This window comes from Schistocerca gregaria, chromosome 6 (genome assembly GCF_023897955.1).
Source record: "Schistocerca gregaria isolate iqSchGreg1 chromosome 6, iqSchGreg1.2, whole genome shotgun sequence".
Classification (NCBI taxonomy): Eukaryota; Metazoa; Arthropoda; class Insecta; order Orthoptera; family Acrididae; genus Schistocerca; species Schistocerca gregaria.
The window spans coordinates 86,127,238-86,146,574 of NC_064925.1; the positions used below are offsets into that span (position 1 = coordinate 86,127,238).

General features: G+C 38.7%; 1 protein-coding gene across 2 annotated transcripts in view; it reads left to right on the forward strand.

The window, feature by feature from the left end:
• Positions 1-19,337, forward strand: part of LOC126278356 (THO complex subunit 5 homolog) — a 155,945-nt gene that overhangs the window by 16,826 nt on the left and 119,782 nt on the right. For both annotated transcript variants that reach the window (XM_049978411.1, XM_049978412.1), the window contains exons 3-5: positions 4,288-4,363; positions 4,820-5,005; positions 16,906-17,038. In XM_049978411.1, coding sequence (XP_049834368.1) covers positions 4,288-4,363; positions 4,820-5,005; positions 16,906-17,038 — 395 coding nt within the window. The remainder of the gene's footprint in view (positions 1-4,287; positions 4,364-4,819; positions 5,006-16,905; positions 17,039-19,337) is intronic.

Genomic DNA, 19,337 nt, shown 5'->3' on the forward strand with positions numbered 1-19,337 from the left:
AGAAGATGTTAAAAACCTGACCACAATAATCACAAACTTACTCTACAAGGGAAGTAACTACTATTATTAACAGTATTAATAAACAACAAATGTGAATATAACAAAAGACTAATACAGAAAGAGAATCAAATGTCTAATGACACAGTAACGAAGCTGAAAACAGTTCCCAAAAGGTTCTTCTGAAATTATTTCACTAGAAAACACAAAAAAACTCTGGTTGAAGACTACTAAAGTTCCTAAATAAACCACTATACACAAACAATTAATTAGTACTTAGCTTTCGATGCGCCGCTACAGCTGCAACTGGTCAGTGCGGAATGTAAACACAGGTAAAAGGTTACGTTGCTCAATATGAAACACTCACAAATATTAGGTCACAACACAAGAAAGGCAGAGGTGAATGAAGAAACCACTAATAAGTCACTTATATAGTAAATATTATCACAAAAACTGTTAAAATATGTATCTGAAACCTAAAAGTAAATAAAAACTTGGAAAGCGATCTCACACGCAGTCACTCGCTTATATTGACGGCCTTGTGTTTAATTTCACCACAGGTTGTTGTGACTTCTTTGTGTGCTTTTGACTTCTCTGTGTGCTTAATCAGTCATTTCAGCAACCATTTCTTTTTAGATTTCTTCACATTTTTCCTGAGGCCATTTTACCTTGGCTTCCCTACAGCTCCTAAATGACTTGCAGTGCTGTATTCCTGTCTCTCCCTGAATATTTTAGTACTGATTTCTTTTGTTGTATCACTTAAAATGTTTCTTCTGTTACTCAAGCTTTCGTGTACCTCTTTTTATCTTTCCAGCTTGTGCCCATTTTATAGAGATGTACATTTGTCTTCAACTGAAACACCTACTGTGTTGTTCATTATTGCAGTATCTACAGCCTTAGAGAATTTCAAATGCACCTCATCATTCCACACCACTGCAGTATCCCAGTTCTTTCCACATTGATTCTTCTAGATGATCCTCTTCAATTTCTGTCTACTTCTGGACTTTACAAATTGTGATCAAGGTCTGTATTGCTCGTGTGTATGCCTTATCTGATTTCAGAGTCTCCATCTGACCATCTGTTTCCAGGTCTTTTCCAGGTACACCTCCGCGTCATGTGATTTTTAAACAGTGTACAATATTTGTTGTTGTTGTGATCTTCAGTCCTGAGGCTGGTTTGATGCAGCTCTCCATGCCACTCTATCCTGTGCAAGGTTCAAATGGTTCAAATGGCTCTGAGCACTATGCGACTTAACATCTGTGGTCACCAGTCGCCTAGAACTTAGAACTAATTAAACCTAACTAACCTAAAGACATCTCACACATCCATGCCCAAGGCAAGATTCGAACCTGCGACCGTAGCAGTCTCGCGGTTCCGGACTGAGCACCTAGAACCGCGAGACCACCACGGCCGGCTCCTGTGCAAGCTTCTTCATCTCGCAGTGCCTACTGCAGCCTACACTTCTGAATCTGCTTTGTGTATTCATCTCTTGATTTCCCTCTATGATTTTTACCCTCCATGCTGCCCTCCAGTACTAAATTGGTGATCCCTTGATGCCTCAGAACATGTCCCACCAACCGATCCCTTCTTCTAGTCAAGTTGTGACACAAACTCCTCTTCTCCCCAATTCTATTCAATACCTCCTCATTAGTTATGTGATCTACCCATCTAATCTTCAGCACCACATTTTGAAAGCTTCTATTCTCTTCTTGTCCAAACTATTTATCGTCCACGTTTCACTTCCATACATGGCTACGCTCCATACAAATACTTCCAGAAACGATTTCCTGGCACTTAAATCAATACTCGATGTTAACAAGTTTATCTTCTTCAGGAACGCTTTCCTTGCCATTGCCAATATTTATTATCACTAACTAAAATTTGAGACAGAACACAGTCTTTCTCAATCCTATTACCAAGCCCATATTCTCCAAAAACTCTGTCTTCTGTTTCCTCCCCAACTACATTGTACCAATCTCCAATGATTATTAGATTATATCTCCTTTACATTGACTTTCCCTTTCAATATCTTCATATGTTTTATGCTTTCTTTGTCTCTTCACCTTTTGCTTGTGATGTCAGCACGTATATCAGAAGTATTTTTGTTGGCATTGGCTTGCTGTCGATTCTTGTTGAGAACTACCCTATCACTGAACTGGTCATAGTAACTAATTGTGTGCCCTACCTTCCTATTCATTAAGTACCCTGCACTCATTATAACATTTTGTAGAGCTGTTGATATTATTCTGTATTCATCTGACCATAAAACCTTAACTTCTTCAGATTTCACTTCAGTCACCTCCACTATATACACACTTCACCTTTACTTTTCCATTTTCAGGTTTCCCAGCTTCCCTGTCATGTTCAAACTTCTGATATTCCATGCTCTGCCATTCAGTCTTTGTTGTCTCAGTTGTGACAGCTCATATTAACAGGCAGCAGACATGGTTGATTATATTAGTGGACACATATAGCTATTAAAGATACCAGTTTTTAATGATTATCATTCAAGAAATTTCCTACACTATAATAGCACTTGCTTGTGAGGGTGTTTTTCTAGACCTGCTTCAGTATTTTTTGGATTTAGGTCAGATTTACACTTCCAAATTTTATCTATAAATTTCGTTCCCATTTAAAGTGTTCTTTCACTGTTTGTCTGTGGCAAAGTAAAATGTAGCTTGATCAGTGTCGTACACTGATGCAGGGATGAGTGGCTCCCAAAAATTTGTTAGTTTAACTCTGAAGAAATGAAAATTTGTATTACATATACTTGGAATGGATGTTGGGTTTGGGTTTTCAAGTAGAGATTTTCAGTATTACTTATTTTAGCCCCCACCATGGCTTTATTAACCTTTTTCTGTAGTCTAGAAGTTTTGAGTAGATTTATTTTTTCAGACCCCCAGAAAATAATACTGTATGTAATGAGTGAAAAAAATATACAGGTGTTTTTTTTACAGATAAATTAAGACATTCATGATATAAACAAGACTGTTCTGTGAACTCATTATACTGTCCACATGATTAAACTCCTTCAGCAGCAGTACTTTTAGCTTCCTGTTTTCCTTGACTCAAACCTAGATGTGGACAGGTGTCTTTGCATTGCGCAGTGAAGAAGTCTGCCGCGGAAAGTTCATGACAAAGAATTGTGGCAATGAGTCTCAACAATGCTTCACAGTGCATACTAAGCTTCATAAGAGGAGTGCTTTAATACAAATTAAACATGGACATGATGTGTGTTTTTCATATTCTTTTCTTTTATTTGTGTCCCTTCAGCCAACCTACAATACATATTGAATCTCTCACACACCCATCATTTGCATACAATATTTACATTGGTTGTAAATATGTTACTTAAATCACAGTGTTCTCCCACCATTGCAGTGAGATGTCATGCCAGATGCCAATTCAATATGGGGTACACAACATTCATGCCTCCATACAGCTTTCCTTCCATGCTCTGCTTATGTCACATAAGTTGTATGAAAGTAATGATATTCAGTTGCTTAACATTATTCTCTGAAATTTATTCATAACTCTGTGCAGTGGCCCACAAACAAGATACACTACACAACACAAGTTGTCCACCTGTAGGTACTTAATGACATTCATATGAAGCCGGGCCAGGTCGTTAGTATATCTATAAAACATTTGTTAATCGCATTCTTGAGATTCTAACTGTCAAGTTGGAAATAGCTGGGCTGGTTCGTTAGTATATCTACATAATGTTTGTTAATCACATTCTTGAAATTCTGACTGTCAAGTTGGAAATAAGTGTGTCCTTTCTTTGTAAAACAAAAGTGGCCAAATTGGAAATTTTTCTGTGATAGTGCAGTATATGCTGTCATTTGGAATTATTGTTCCCTGTAAAGGGTCCTTGTGACTTCAAATCAAGAAAACTGACCATTCATCTGATGATCCTTGACATCATAGCCACCAGGGGATAGCCAGTTGTATACATTGCAAACTGCAAAGGGATCACACTGTGCTACTGACATGTATGCTGAAATAATTTCTTGTAGGTGAAGGGTAGTGATCCCAGTCAGTCAATATCAGTATGATGGCTCTGAATGAGTGTATGAAATGTGGGTAATAATTTTGCAGTGAAGACAGTATCTCTGTGCAAGGAAGTATAACGGTGATGTTTTCAGTAGAAAGAAATGTCAATAATGCAAATGACTGAAACCTATATCACTCTCTTAACAGATTTTTATTATTCTGATGTTCCACTTTCATGTCATAAACTGAAGAGTTTAAACCTAAAACATATTCAAATGTACCTTTTTTTTGCAGGTCAAAGGATGAGGAGATAGAATTGGTATCAGTGGAAGAATTCTATAAAACAGCTCCTGAATCAATCACAAGACTGGTAAGAAATTGTGTATCATTGTTCTCTTTAGACACTAAATTTTCTGTGATCCTTACTGTAAGAGTCACATCTAGTTTGCCTTGTGATCTCAAATAGTGTAAAGTCACATGATGGCTCAGATTACCGACATCACATTGTCATTTGTTAAAGCTTGCTGAGCGATTTGGTGGTAGCACAGGCATAACACGTGTATTATGGTTATGCCTAATTTAACATGGTTCTATTGAACCTGTTGTTTGTTCCACCAAAAAGTGATTGTTAATTTAGTATTTCTGCTGCAACAAACTGTAGTGACACATTAAGTTACTTATAACATTATCTGTTCCGGTTTCCTGACTGTGCTCTTTAGGTCTTGTCACTTATAATTTAAGTAAGAAGTTGCTCTTATTTACACATAGTCAGTAAATGTGCTCTGTACTAAAAGATTCATTACAATGTTATCGAATTTCGTTTAAGGAACTGACGCAGAATGATATGCACCAGTTGAAACTGGCGAGATTGGAATGGGAACTTGAGCAGCGCAAACAGCTCGCAGCTCTCTGTCATAAACTGCAGGGTGATAAGGAACTGGTAGCGAAAGAAATACAGAAGAAAAGAGAACTTCTCGATAATCTTACCCCTCGCCTAAAAACTATACTCGAGGTTTGTTCACAGTATAGCAATAATAATTAGTAGCTGCAGCATAGTGATAATGATTGGGTTATGGTTTGTTTATATTGTGATATTTTGTATGTTACCATTGTAATTACTACTCCAGTATAGATAAAATATTTATATGTGTGAAAGTTAATGATACAGCTCATTTTCTGGGCACAGCCATTTGAATATCAATCTTCGCTTGGTACTTTTTGAGAGGAATTGGCTTAGTGCTTGCATCTACACCTACATCTAACATTTGGTTTCAGCCCACCACCACCACCACCACCACCACCACCACCACCACCACCACCACCACCACCAACAACAACAACAATAATGCTACGTTACACACACACACACACAAACACACACACACACACACACACACACACACACACACGCGCGCGCGCGCGCGCGCGTGCACGTCACAATCACCACTATGAGATGATGTAAGGTAAGGTAACTAATATGTAACCACCAAAAGGATATCAGATAGAAGGGTTTGCACCAGTCTGTGAGCAACACAAGTAGGTAAATAAATAAATATTGCATTCTTCCCAATACAGTTTTCAACTTAGGCGAATAATGTTGCCATCATGCATACACTTTATGCAGTGATGAAGTGACCACCAGCACACACCACATTCACTTCACTTGGCAAATAAAAAAAAAAAGACTATTTCTGACATTTCCTGATAGCATACTACCATTTGCAGAAAACCTCGTTTTGATCTTGTGAATCATTTATGAGTTATGACTATTGTTATGACCACGATTCGTGATGCGCAAGGACGTAAATGGGCACGTTGCATCAACTGTCAATTGGATATCATACCCAATAACTTGAGAATGAATTGAGATGCCATTCTGCTCTCAGGTTTAAGTAAAATTTTGATATTGTATCTGCATTTAATTCACTGTAAAGTACGAGCTAAGATCAACCATATGCAAAGTTTATGAAGTGTATTTGTATCTCTGCAAACTGTTTAAAATTTTGTGCAATGTTTTATTTAATTAGAAGAAGAGCAGTAAGTACTGTGGATTTTTTTTTATTTTTTTTTTTTTATTTTTTGGGTCATCAGTCTTCTGGTTGGCTTGATGCGGCCCACCACGAATTTCCCTCCTGTGCCAATCTCTTCATCTCAGAGCGTAGCACTTGCATCCTACGTCCTCAATTATTTGCTGGATGTATTCCAGTCTCTGACTTCCTCTACAGTTTTTGGAGTGTAAGATGTCTGAAAACCAGATTTTTTTTCATCTCATATTTTTTTAAACATCAGTGATGAATATTTCATTTTGGCTTGAACACTGTCTCTCAGTGCAGGCACTAGCATTTGATGAGTATTAGAGCCGTAACAAAAACTACCAGCACGGAATGCAGAGATCAGGGCCATAGCAACGAAAGGGTTAATCTAATTCCCTCAGCACTGCCTGAGTTCGCTTTACTGTAGAGGCACATGAGCCATGCCATCCTGACAGCATCCAAGTTTCATGGAGGTATAATGTGCATGTACAATCTCATTTACAATTTACAGATAATTAATTGTTACATTGTTTTTCCCTCCTTGCACATTTCAGGCTTTTCTTATCTCCTATCATGAGTATATAAAGACAAAGCAGAAGGCGACATATACACAGATTTTCCAAAGTCTTTATTAGCAAGTTCTACCATATGATAGGTGCGAAAGGCAATAATGTCTCTATCAACAAAACTTTCAAGTCCACCAACACTAGGTACTCCTGTACCTCCACGTGCATTAGCTACAGTAAACCATCCGTTACCATGACCAAATGAATCATTAATATCTAAACTAAAATTAAGACGACAACCACACAACACAGACGGTCCGTCCAGCAAAGCTTGGGCAGCAACAGACTTGACTGGTATAAGATTCTTCTTGTTTCCAGACGTTGTAACAAATTCGATGTTCTTGATGGTTTTGTAGACGGTCTGTTTCGAAGGCATCTTGGCAGTGTTCACTGCAGTTGCCTGTGCAGCAGCAGCAGCACGACTAAGCCGCTGCGCGGCGTTTGCTCGCTTATATAGACGTACGATAACGTGTGACCTTCAGTGGGACTTAGAATATTCCACAGTGCCAGCAGAGCGTTATCCCGGACGCCATTTGAGCTGTTAATATTCATACAACTGCGTCTCTTTTCTCCAAAGGTATCTCTAATTTTTCTATAAGCTGCATCTTTCTTTCCTGCAGTCATGCAAGCTTCTGCAACCATGCAGTTCTCATGTGCCAATTTGCACTTCCTGTCAATTTCATTTTTTTACATATCTGCATTCCCTTTTGCTGCATTTTAAATCTTTGTTTTTCATCAGTATCTCATGCATTATAAAAGGATTACTACTGGGCCTTTTCTGTTTGCCTATTATGATACTCGGCTGCCTACAATGTTTTGTCTGTCGAGGATACCCATTCATCTTCTGTTCTATTTCTTATCCATGTTTCAGTCAATTGTTGCTAATGCTCCTCTTGAAACTCTTGGTAACCTCTGGTTCTTTCAACTTATTCAGGTCCCATCTCCTACCCTTCTGCAGTTTCTTCAATTTTGATCTGCAGTTCACCTCCCATAAATTATGGTCAGAGTCCACATCTCCCCCTAGAAATGTTTTGCAGCTCAAATTCTGGTTTCAAGATCCCTGTCTTATCATCACATAAACTGTTTGAAACTTTCTGGTATCTCCATGTCTCTATCATGTATTAACCTTTTCATAATTTTTAAACTAGCGTTGATTCCCCTCCACCAGTCAATGTACTACTGCTGTTTTTGCTACAGATCTGATTGGCATATAAACTTGTACCACTGAGATGCATGTTGGCTTTATGTATGTCTTCAGCTACTGCAGTAAAATCCCATATTAATGAACCTGCTTTTAAGGAATTCCCACTTTTAACAAATATTTCTGTTGGTCCAGGAAACTTCTGCAGAAGCAATGTTACTGAACTCCAGTTATAATGGAAGCTGATGTAAAAAAAAAAGTCAATTTTAAGGAATAAATCCAGCTGTGATGAAATTGCTAACATATCAGTGTGTTTGGAATTATTCCTTTCATTTTTGAATTAAAATGGTGTTTCAGAAAAGTCGGTATTTCACAATCAATTATTATAGCAGCTAGATAAGTTATACTTTGTGAATGATAATTTCGAACAATGCCAGTATCTGCATGAAGGTTACGCGATATGACATCACAGAAAACTTTGCCAAGCACACAAATTGATAGCTGTGTGTTTTTTTATTGTAGTGTTGAATTCTACTGTGTGGAAGTTTTGTGTAGTTATGGCCAGGAAAAAGAGTATAGCTTCACATTCACTAGAGGCTGACATTACTCATGATGTCGAAGACTGTCGAATTTGCAAACTTATTAACATGGAGAAAAAGAAATATCATTTCGTGCCATCTTCTTTGTGCAGTATGTACTGAAAAATAATAACGCAGTCCTGAATGCTGAAACTCAAGAACCTTCCTTATTAAAAAGGGAGAACGTCCGTGCTTCATCATTGAAAGGGGCCTTTGCACTTTTAGTTTAATAGTGCAATTATCCATTCAAAATATGTACGGTTATCTGAACTAAGAGTGTGTCGACTGCATTTAGTTCTCCCCTCAGTTCCCTCAATTCTGTCATTCTGTAGAGTTTGTGTTGCAAAAATACGACAGTAGGCGATAGAAAAAGAGCACTGCAGCTAGTTTTGTGATTGCAGTGGTGTTGCTTCTTTAATTCCTTCCAAAAATTGAATTGAAGGCTTGGTATGTTACTAACCAGATTTGAGCCTTGTCTTGTTATTCTTGGTAGTGAGTAAGTTCGTTATCTGGTAACTAAAAACTTTTTGGGTACTGAACTACTCTACACAGTTATTTTAGTGTCGAATGGTCACACATTTATGAACTTTAAATTGACCTGTCGAATGTGAGACAGTAGACAAAATACTGAACCTTGGTACAAGAATGTTTTGTCATCGCTGCTAATGGATATGAGCCCTAAAATATTTTTGATGCTGATAGGATTATAATTTGCTTCCCTCAGAAACAGGAGTAAGATGCACAGAGAGAAAAAAAAAGAAAAGACAGAATGATGTTCTGTAGTGTGTTAGAGTGATGACAGTGAGAAGTTGCTGTCATTAATAAAGCGAACATTTTAAACTCCAGTTGATTTTAAAATACTATTTTGCGCATATGATTTTATTGCCTAGTTGATTGCTGAATTTTATACGAAGTTTGTAAGGCTTTTAAACCCCAAGACAGGTGCAGCAGATGCCCTACACATCAAAAGATGATGACATTCCGCTGGGACTTTATGTTTTGTTTCTTCCTGTTGAATGTGCTTGGTACAACTCACATGCATCCTCTAGATTTGAGCATAATTCGTCTTGTGGAAGCTAATTACAGAATGGATGCTGAGGTCAGTTTCAGTCCTCAAAATAAAGGACATAATGAGAGTAAATATTTTACAGGCTGTGCACTTGCTTGTTACTGCATGGTATGTTGTAAGACAACATGTGTTGAACCAGTTTACAAATGCTGACCCTGGGCCAGCAGCAGTTGCTATAGAAGACGAGGATGACGATAATGATTTCCCTGAATGCTTTCACAGATATTTCAACAAGTGACTCATTCAAAGACTGTGTCATGGTGATGACATCCTGACTTTTGAAAATTAGGTAGACATAAGTGACTGAATGGTTTTGTTATTAAGTATTAAAATTGGGGTAGGGTAGCCATGATGATGATGATGATGATGATGATGATGATGATGTGAGGAGGAGGAGGAGGATTCAGCTCTTAAGTTTTGTGACAATTCTTCTCAGTATGTTATGCTGTCAGGAAAAAACAGACTGTTTCTCAATTTCTGTATTCTAGATATAAATGGCAATATTTAATAGTCTTTTTTCTTTTCGTTTACTCATATTTATCTATGCTATTACAGTAGTTGAATAAAGCCACTCTTGTATATAAACAATTTCTTCATCATTCTGGATTCTGTCTTTAAATTGAGACACCCATTGGTGATTTTACATGCAACTTCAAAATGAAGGCTTAATGAGTAAATGAAGAGTGTATGGCGCTAATATATATACTAGGATTTGCTATTGCCAAATCATGTGCATATTTGATATGGCCTAAACACCAAAAATTGTGATTTTGAGTCACTCTACTAGCATGCAGGAGCTGAACTCCTGTTTAGGAGAACCACCATTCAAGGAAAAAATATTTTGGTCCTCAGAGATTAATTTAAAAAAAGGGTTATATTGTATGGTGTGTTCACTATGCTGTTCATAGTAGCTTACATGCATTCCCATTTAGTTATTCAGTATTACCGTATTTACTCGAATCTAAGCCGCACTCGAATGTAATCCGCACCTGAAAAATGAGACTCGAAATCAAGGGGAAAAAAAAAAATTCCCGAATATAAGCCGCACCTGAAATCTGAGACTCGAAATTCAAGGGGAGAGAAAAATTATAGGCCGCATCTCCAAATCGAAACAAAGTTTGCCCATTGTAATATGAGACACAATTTAGGTCGAATGAATGATGATACAGCTTTGGTTAGAGTCGTAAGCTTAGCAGTTACGCTTTATCAGGTAGCCATTGTTATGCGTCAGGCGCTCCGTCCGTATTTATACGGGTACCCTTTCTTTTCTACGTGCTTCGTCTGGTTTGAATCTATTGCTTATTTTTCTTTGATCTGATAAGCGCAGTTTTCTTTGCTGTAGGTGTTTACGTCACTCTAAGCTGAAAATGCATTACTGTACTGTGTCATGCATAGTTTGTCGCATTCTGATAGTGCGTGTTTATGGCCTGTGGCCGCTCGCGGGATGGCTTGCTTTTGTGCGCGCTACAATTAAAAAACAAAAAAAAGAGAGAGAGGAATCGTCTCATTAGCGAAACAATGGCAAGAAACTGCTATTTGTTGTTGTCTTACACGGCTGCTTTCTTTGATAATGATCAACAAGAACCAAATAATAGACTGCGTATGATAGAAGATGCTCTGAACGAGAGTTAGCGAAAATTTTTCTCCCTTTGAAAATCTGTGCAGGCGCCTCTTTAGTACGTTACATTCTACACAGAAATTAGAGTCATCTTACATTTAAAAATCTAGTCAATTGCCGTGCTTCATTTCTGACTGCTTCACTATTAGGCATAAGAATAATACGAATATAAACATGACATGATATGTATATTCTTCCGTGTTTGCTAATGTCTCACTCTAGTTTCGTAATTTATTAGGCAGACGGGATTTAAATGAGATAGCAGCAAACATGAAACAATACATGGCAAAATGTTTATATGCGTATTCCTCTTATGGTGACGAGAATACTGCATGTGATTCACAATTTATAAAAGTTCCTATTAGCAACCATCTCTTCTCACAGATAGGAAAAAATTCAGAACGTGAAGTTGGCCATATTGACAAACATCCCAGTCTTGCCAGTCGGATTTTCATAGTACATTGAAATGCTGCTACATTCGAAGATGAACAATACGGAATTTGTATTTACTTCGTTGGATAATATATGAAAATGCAGTGGTCGAAACTTGGGGCGCAGAAAATAGCTTGTCTTCCACTTCTTTTTTTTATTTGTTTACTGACCCAGAGGTTTTGGCGCCAGTATTTATCTTTGTGCCTACAAAGCATGCCTGTCTGGCGCTACATATAATCGACGGCAGAAGTAAGTTGTGGCGGCACCAACCAACTTTTTTCAGAATTTCCGCTTGGTTTTCACTCGATTCTAAGCCGCAGGCGGTTTTTTGTATTACAAAAACCGGGAAAAAAGTGCGGCTTAGATTCGAGTAAATACGGGATCTCATAGTGCATACACCTAAAGGTATGGTTGTCTGTATCATAACGCGTGCAAACCACTTCGTTCCAACAAGGTCCATGATTTTGTGGGAGAGGAAATTTAGTCATATAATTTCATTTATAATTTAAAGGTAATTAATTCTTACATTATTCCTTTTGATTATAAGTAATTAAAATACACAAAACATAATAATTACTAACACTATACTACCATTTAGTCTTTGAGTATAAGTAATTAAACACAAGATGTAATAATTACTAACATCGTACTACTATTTAGACTAGCATTCTACATAAAAGTGGCCTGCATTGAGATAACAGTGATCTACACTAAGCCCTGTTATATCTTGAGCAATTTTGCTCAAATTGAAGTTAACCACTTAAAATGAGTCACTAGGCAAAATCAAACAGTGGAAAATCCAGGATGGAATAATCGCAAAATTATGAAAAGGGAGATTGCTTCTCACCATATAGTGGAAATGTCAAGTCACAGACAGGCACAACAAAAAGAATGCTAAACAGGCCAAAATGCCTTCTTCTGAAGGAAACACACACACACACACACACACACACACACACACACACATTGACACAAAAACAGCTCTCATGTACATGACCATTGTCTCTGGTCACCAAGGTCAGAGTCTGACAACTGATGTCCAAGTTTGGCCTTGGCAGCCAGAGATAATGGTTATGGATGTGAGAGTTGTGTTTGCGTGAATATGTGTGTGTGTGTGTTTATTTCAGAAGAATGTCTTCTGACTGAAAGCTTACTTGTTCAGCAGTCTTTTCGTCGTGTCTGTCTCAGACTCAACATCTACACTATATGATGGTAGCAATCTATCCTTTTCATGATATTGTTAAAATGAGTCACTGTGTGAATTTGGCACCAATGAATGCATATAAAATTAAGTACAAGTATTTAAATGAAACTCTACATCACTAAGCAAAGTGGTAAGGTGCTGCACTGTTGTTCAGCAGTGCAGTGGGTTGTTTCAGTTCTGTCATCTAGATTTAGGTTTCCCATGGTTACAGAAATTGCATAACTCAAATGCTGACATACTTCTTTTGAAAATAACTCTACCTATTTCCTTCACATCCTTCCTTAGTCTGAACTACTCTTACTTTCTTCTTCTGAAGCAGTATGTTACAATTGTGTTGGAGCTCTGCTTTGTGTATTGCTGCTCTTTGGGTATTATTGATTCTTTACTTTTAAATTAAATGTAAAGCTCATAAATAATCAGTGAAGTCCAGAACTGATAGCCTGCTGTTGTAACAGTCATTTGTGAAACTGAATTATTTGTGGCCAGAATCATTTTTCAGTAGAGCACTGAGTGATAGAGGTATTATTAATTGTTCCTCACATTCAGAGGAGTAACTGTAATGTCTCAGCTGCACAACACAGCCACAGTTGTGATGGAGCTTGTCAAGATGTTTAACAAATGACAAAAGTTTCAGGTGGTTTTATTTAGTGAAGTTTGGCTGGCAGGGCAGTTACATAAACTCTTGCCATTTTATCCTGAGTAGCTTTCCACTGCTATGTTGTAACACTAGTGCAAGATTTTGTGACTGATGTGTACACCTTTCCTTGACACCTGGGTGATGCACTTACAATAACTTTGCTGCATTGTGTATAACACTACTAAATAGCTTATGTCTCCTGCAAGATGGCAGCTTAGAATGTCCTTTCCAGTATGTGGCGGGTTCCTGCCTGTTCCTGATTACACCTCATATAATCTTTTTGGTGCTGGCTGTCTCCTGTATCTGTTCTGACCACATTGTTGCCTCTGCTCTTCAGTTTGACTCATTTATATTTGTGATCCACTTTTTCTCTCTGTTTTCACTATATTACTTTGTGTTCTATAATTTAGTTTCCCTTTCAGCCTTGTATGTTCTTCTCAATGTTGCTGTTGATTTAAGGTAAAGCAGGGCCCAATCACAAGGTTCATTTGAACTTGAAAGCAATTTATGGGGTTTTGGTTCCAGTGGAGGTGGTGTGGCCTTGCATTCATCCAACCTTTGAACTGACTTTGCCAGTTAAGGTGTTTAATGTTGACTCCGAATAGTGGTGCAGTTTGACATTTTTCCACATATGCAAGTTTTAGCCAGAGGCAAAAGAAGTGCTAAGCATAAGATAAAGAGATGGAGAACAGAGCTGTGGACTATATGGCTTGTGGACTCACATGTTAGTTACAGAGTAATAGTGTCGGATAAATCTTCTATTGGCTACAGATCTTCAGTAAACTCACAAGAACTATGCTTCTGTTAGCTGCACTTTATTTCATTTCTATTCTACTCACCTTTTTGTTTCTCTGGAAAGCCCTGTTGTTTGGAAATCAATTCTGTTGTCCTAACAGTTCTTAAAATTTTGTCTCACCATACTCGTTTCTAGCATTTGTAGACTTCGAGAAAGCTTTTGACAATGTCGACTGGAATACTCTCTTTCAAATTCTAAAGGTGGCAGGGGTAAAATACAGGGACCGAAAGGCTATTTACAATTTGTAAAGAAACCAGATGGCAGTTATTAGAGTCGAGGGGCATGAAAGGGAAGCAGTGGTTGGGAAGGGAGTGAGACAGGGTTGTAGCCTCTCCCCGATGTTACTCAATCTGTATATTGAGCAAGCAGTAAAGGAAACAAAAGAAAAAATTGGAGTAGGTATTAAAATCCAGGGAGAAGAAATAAAAACTTTGAGGTTCGCCGATGACGTAATTCTGTCAGAGACGGCAAAGGACTTGGAAGAGCAGTTGAACGGAATGGACAATGTGTTGAAAGGAGGGTATAAGATGAACATAAACAAAAGCAAAACGAGGATAATGGAATGTAGTCGAATTAAGTCGGGTGATGCTGAGGGAATTAGATTAGGAAATGAGACACTTAAAGTAGTAAAGGAGTTTTGCTATTTCGGGAACAAAATAACTGATGATGGTTGAAGTAGAGAGGATATAAAATGTAGACCGACAATGGCAAGGAAAGCGTTTCTGAAGAAGAGAAATTTGTTAACATCAAGTATAGATTTAAATGTCAGGAAGTCGTTCCTGAAAGTATTTGTATGGAGTGTAGCCATGTATGGAAGTGAAACATGGACAATAAATAGTTTGGACAAGAAGAGAATAGAAGCTTTTGAAATGTGGTGCTACAGAAGAATGCTGAAGATTAGATGGGTAGATCACGTAACAAATGAGGAGGTATTGAATAGGATTGGGGAGAAGAGAAGTTTGTGGCACAACTTGACTAGAAGAAGGGATCGGTTGGTAGGACATGTCCTGAGGCATCAAGGGATTGCAAATTTAGCATTGGAGGGCAGCGTGGAAGGTAAAAATCATAGAGGGAGGCCAAGAGATGAATGCACTAAGCTGATTCAGAAGGATGTAGGTTGCAGTAGGTACTGGGAGATGAAAGAGCTTGCTCAGTGTAGATTAGCATGGAGAGCTGCATCAAACCAGTCTCAGGACTGAAGACCACACATACTCCATGCAGTTAATTTTGTCTTTCTGGTGTGTGTTCCTTACGCAGCAATAGTGTTATGTTCTGGAGTTTTCTATGTATGGTGTTTGTTGCAAATTCACTTCAGCAACACAGATTATATTAAGCACAATATATTTATGATTAAGTAATGAAAGTAACATTTCCTGCCTCTTATGGGAATAGACAAAATAGAACATGTCTGGACATGGATATCTCAGAATCAATACAGTCCTTTATAAGTTTGTTGAGTAAATCATATGTCAGTGCTGGAGAACACTGGAAACCACGTCAACCACTATCTTGATGTAGCCATGAGCCACTCAAACATGTTGACAAACATAGCTGTGCACTACCCACTTGTTGTTGGTAGGTAACAACAAATTCCTAGCCATAGTCCAGGAAGAAACCACTTATCACAGGATTATCAGCAATATATACGACAGAGAAGCTGCAGTAAACATCAGCTGGATGACAAGTGAGACCATGGGCATCTGTGACAGCCCTTAAATTTGTTTTGGATGTTTTACTATGTGACCTGATGATGGTTGGAGGTATCCTTCCATGCTGCACCTAGCGACCTCTCCAAATGTAAGCATAATTGTATCTGTTGATACGTCTGGTGGGATGACAAGTGTGTTGCCTGTCATTTCTATCACTGAATAAAATCCAGGTTTCATTCAACATACCCAGTTTCTAAGATTCACAATGACTTTACATTTTTTGGAGATAAGCTACACTCTAATAGTTGAACATTTGTTACAGTTTTAGATGGTATGTTCGTCTTGTGCATAGGCTGTAGGACTCCCATATTTAATTCCAATCCTTCCCCTTTTGTTGGTCTCTTAGCCCACCAGATGCGCGCAGAAGTGATGATTTTTTTCTGAACTCGTTATATAAACTTGAGTTTACGTATCTGTTGTGACTGACAATTCGCAATTTTTCACAAACACAACTGTTATTGATGTAAGTTCGCAAGGTTGATGACTGAACGTACAAATGAAAGGTAATGATAACGATGCCAGCAAAAGTCTCCTAATTGAGGCAAACAAAAGTTCACTTCTAATGTTCCACAAAGGTTCATGATAACACACCCACACACTTGTAACAGTCCTATTCCAAGACAAAGACGTAATCTTCAATGGTTGCAGTACACGAGATCGGCATCCAGCATGAACTGAACATCGGGGCTGGTTCTAGCCCCTATATAGCTGTCTCCAGCCGATCAGTTTTTGGCATAGTGGTACTTGCTGCAGGCCGTGACTTGAGCTCCCCCTGCAGGGAGTAGTGCTCAGAATGTCTGTTTCCATTATCTTGTATGTAAATAGCCGGTGTTTACCATGGTGCTTTTGGTACGCCTTGGACGTAGACAACTCCATCCTCTGTGGTGTGATATGGGTTGCCAGCCCTCAGGGGCTAACTTGGCTCTGGTATAACAGTATCAGCCTCATTGTTCTCATGTGTATGCTGCTGAATTGTTGTACATTTGTAGCTACTGCTTAATATTGTGAACTTTAATAAATTTAAAAGTTTTCAGAAAAATGCAAGAAATTTTATAGATTCTGATTTGTGTTTAGAGTTAAGAATGAGTCAGTGTGCTCCACATTACTTATAGGAAATCATTCTTCTTAGGCAACCAAACCACTACAAGATTATTTGGGTCTGCCCTTGGACAGAATTCGCAAGCAGCATGAGATTTCATACTTACTTCCTAAACCATTGTATGTGCTGTATGTTCAAGTTGATGCCTATAGAGAAGCATGTGGTAAGTCACTTCCGTATAATACATTAAAATAGCTTGGAATGTAGTTCTGTAGTGCCCTAGTACAAGATTATTTTGGTGCAAAGTCCTATTGGTGTCTTACCAATGCTCCATCTTTGGGAACAAAAGTCATATTGTTATTACATGATGATAAGCAATTTTGAATCTCATTGCAGTGCTTTTTGGAATAGGTGGATGAGCAGATAACATCATTATTTCTGTTACTTGGAACATAAAATGCAACATATTGAGCCTATTTTCTACATTACATTTAATACTGGCTGAAAAGAAGAAAACATTAAATGAGTCATTTTGTGATTAATGAAATGTTGTTGATGTGACTTTTCAGGCTTACTGGCAGATCTGTTGCAAATAACTTTTCAGGTTTGCCAGTGGATTGTATTATGTAAATCCCACAATTTTTCATCGACGCAACTGTTCGACATCTTCAGGTGGTGGTAATTGCTGCTGTCATTGCTGCAAGACGTGAGTGATAATAATCACTTAGTGATGGTAAAATTTATCAGACCAGGAGCAGGCAAAACACGTGTGCGGGAAGAATCTCACAGTTGAAGGAAAGCAGCACTCCTAAGGCCCTTTGCTGGGAGCCATGACTGTGCTGCCAGATGGTCCTGTTGTTAAAATCTGAAGTAAAGCTCAGCAGTGCACTGCATTGAGTCATGAATCAAAGATTCTTGCTTTCCTTGTTTTGATTTAATGACAGCCAGTGCTGGTTTCCAGTTAGTGCTTACTTGAAAACCTGCATCCCTGTTTATAAGATTGTCCACCGTGTGGATATGTACGTCCTCCTTAATAACACAGTCCCAGAAATATGGTGCTGGAGATAAATTTTCAGTCTTTTCATAAAACATATGGTGCCACATGTCCAGGCAATGCTCCGCCACTGGTGATATATCGGGTTGCCCCAGGTGTGTATGGCAATGGTGTTCGATGCAACGTTCTTGCATAGTTTGGAATGTCAGCCCAATTTAATATTTTCCATATTTGCATGGGATCTTATACATGCCAAGGTCATCTTTGACCGAGCACAATAAATTCCTCAATTTTGCTGGTGGCCAAAAAACACACCTGATGCCTTTTGAGAATTCTTTCTGTTCTTGAAGACATACTTGCTGACAAGGGGAACACCACCATCCTTCTCTCATGAGCTGAATACAACAGCCAGATGGAGGCACTTCTTAATGATCCTGCGTATTGCAAGCTAAGAGAGGATGTGACTGGCATAATACAAAAAAAGACTATACATCTTCTCAAGTAGAGTTCCATTCCTTCTAAAGTCATCAAGAGCCTATGCCAACAAGCTGCAGTTCCCCCAAGACCGTATGGCCTACCGAAGATATTTATGTATGGGCCTCCACTTTGCCCAATAGTGAGCAACATTGGAACCCCTACCTGTTTTCTGGCCAAATATCATACTATGCTAGAATGAGATTTTCACTCTGCAGCAGAGTGTGCGCTGATATGAAACTTCCTGGCAGATTAAAACTTTGTGCTGGATCGAGACTCGAACTCGGGACCTATGCCTTTCACAAAAGGCAAAGGTCCCGAGTTCGAGTCCCGGTCTGGCACACAGTTTTAATCTGCCAGGAAATTTCATATCAGCACACACTCCACTGCAGAGTGAAAATCTCATTCTGGAAACATCCCCCAGGCTGTGGCTAAGCCATGTCTCCGCAATATCCTTTCTTTCAGGAGTGCTAGTTCTGCAAGGTTTGCAGGAGAGCTTCTGTAAAGTTTGGAAGGTAGGAGGTGAGGTACTGGCAGAAGTAAAGCTGTGAGGACAGGACTTGAGTCGTGCTTGGGTAACTCAGTTGGTAGAGCACTTGCCCGCGAAAGGCAAACGTCCCGAGTTCGAGTCTCGGTCCGGCACACAGTTTTAATCTGCCAGGAAGTTTCATCATACTATGCTGTTCGGATATCTCCTGGGCAAGTGTGACCACCACATCCAGACTCCGGAGCACTTCATACGATAACTGAAGACACTTAAGCTTGCTGGCCAGAGTGGCTGAGCAGGTCTAGGCACTTCAGTCTGGAACTGTGCGATCGCTACAGTCGCAGGTTTGAATCCTGCCTCGGGCATGAATGTCTGTGATGTTCTTAGGCTAGTTAGGTTTAAGTATTTCTAAGTTCTAGGAGACTGATGACCTCAGATGTTAAGTCCCATAGTGCTCAGTCATGTGCACTACTTAAGCTACAACTGTCTTATCTTTTGGTTAGCTTTGATATTGTATCTTTATTTACGAAAGTGGCTCTGCAGGATTCCTTATAGCTTATCAGCAGC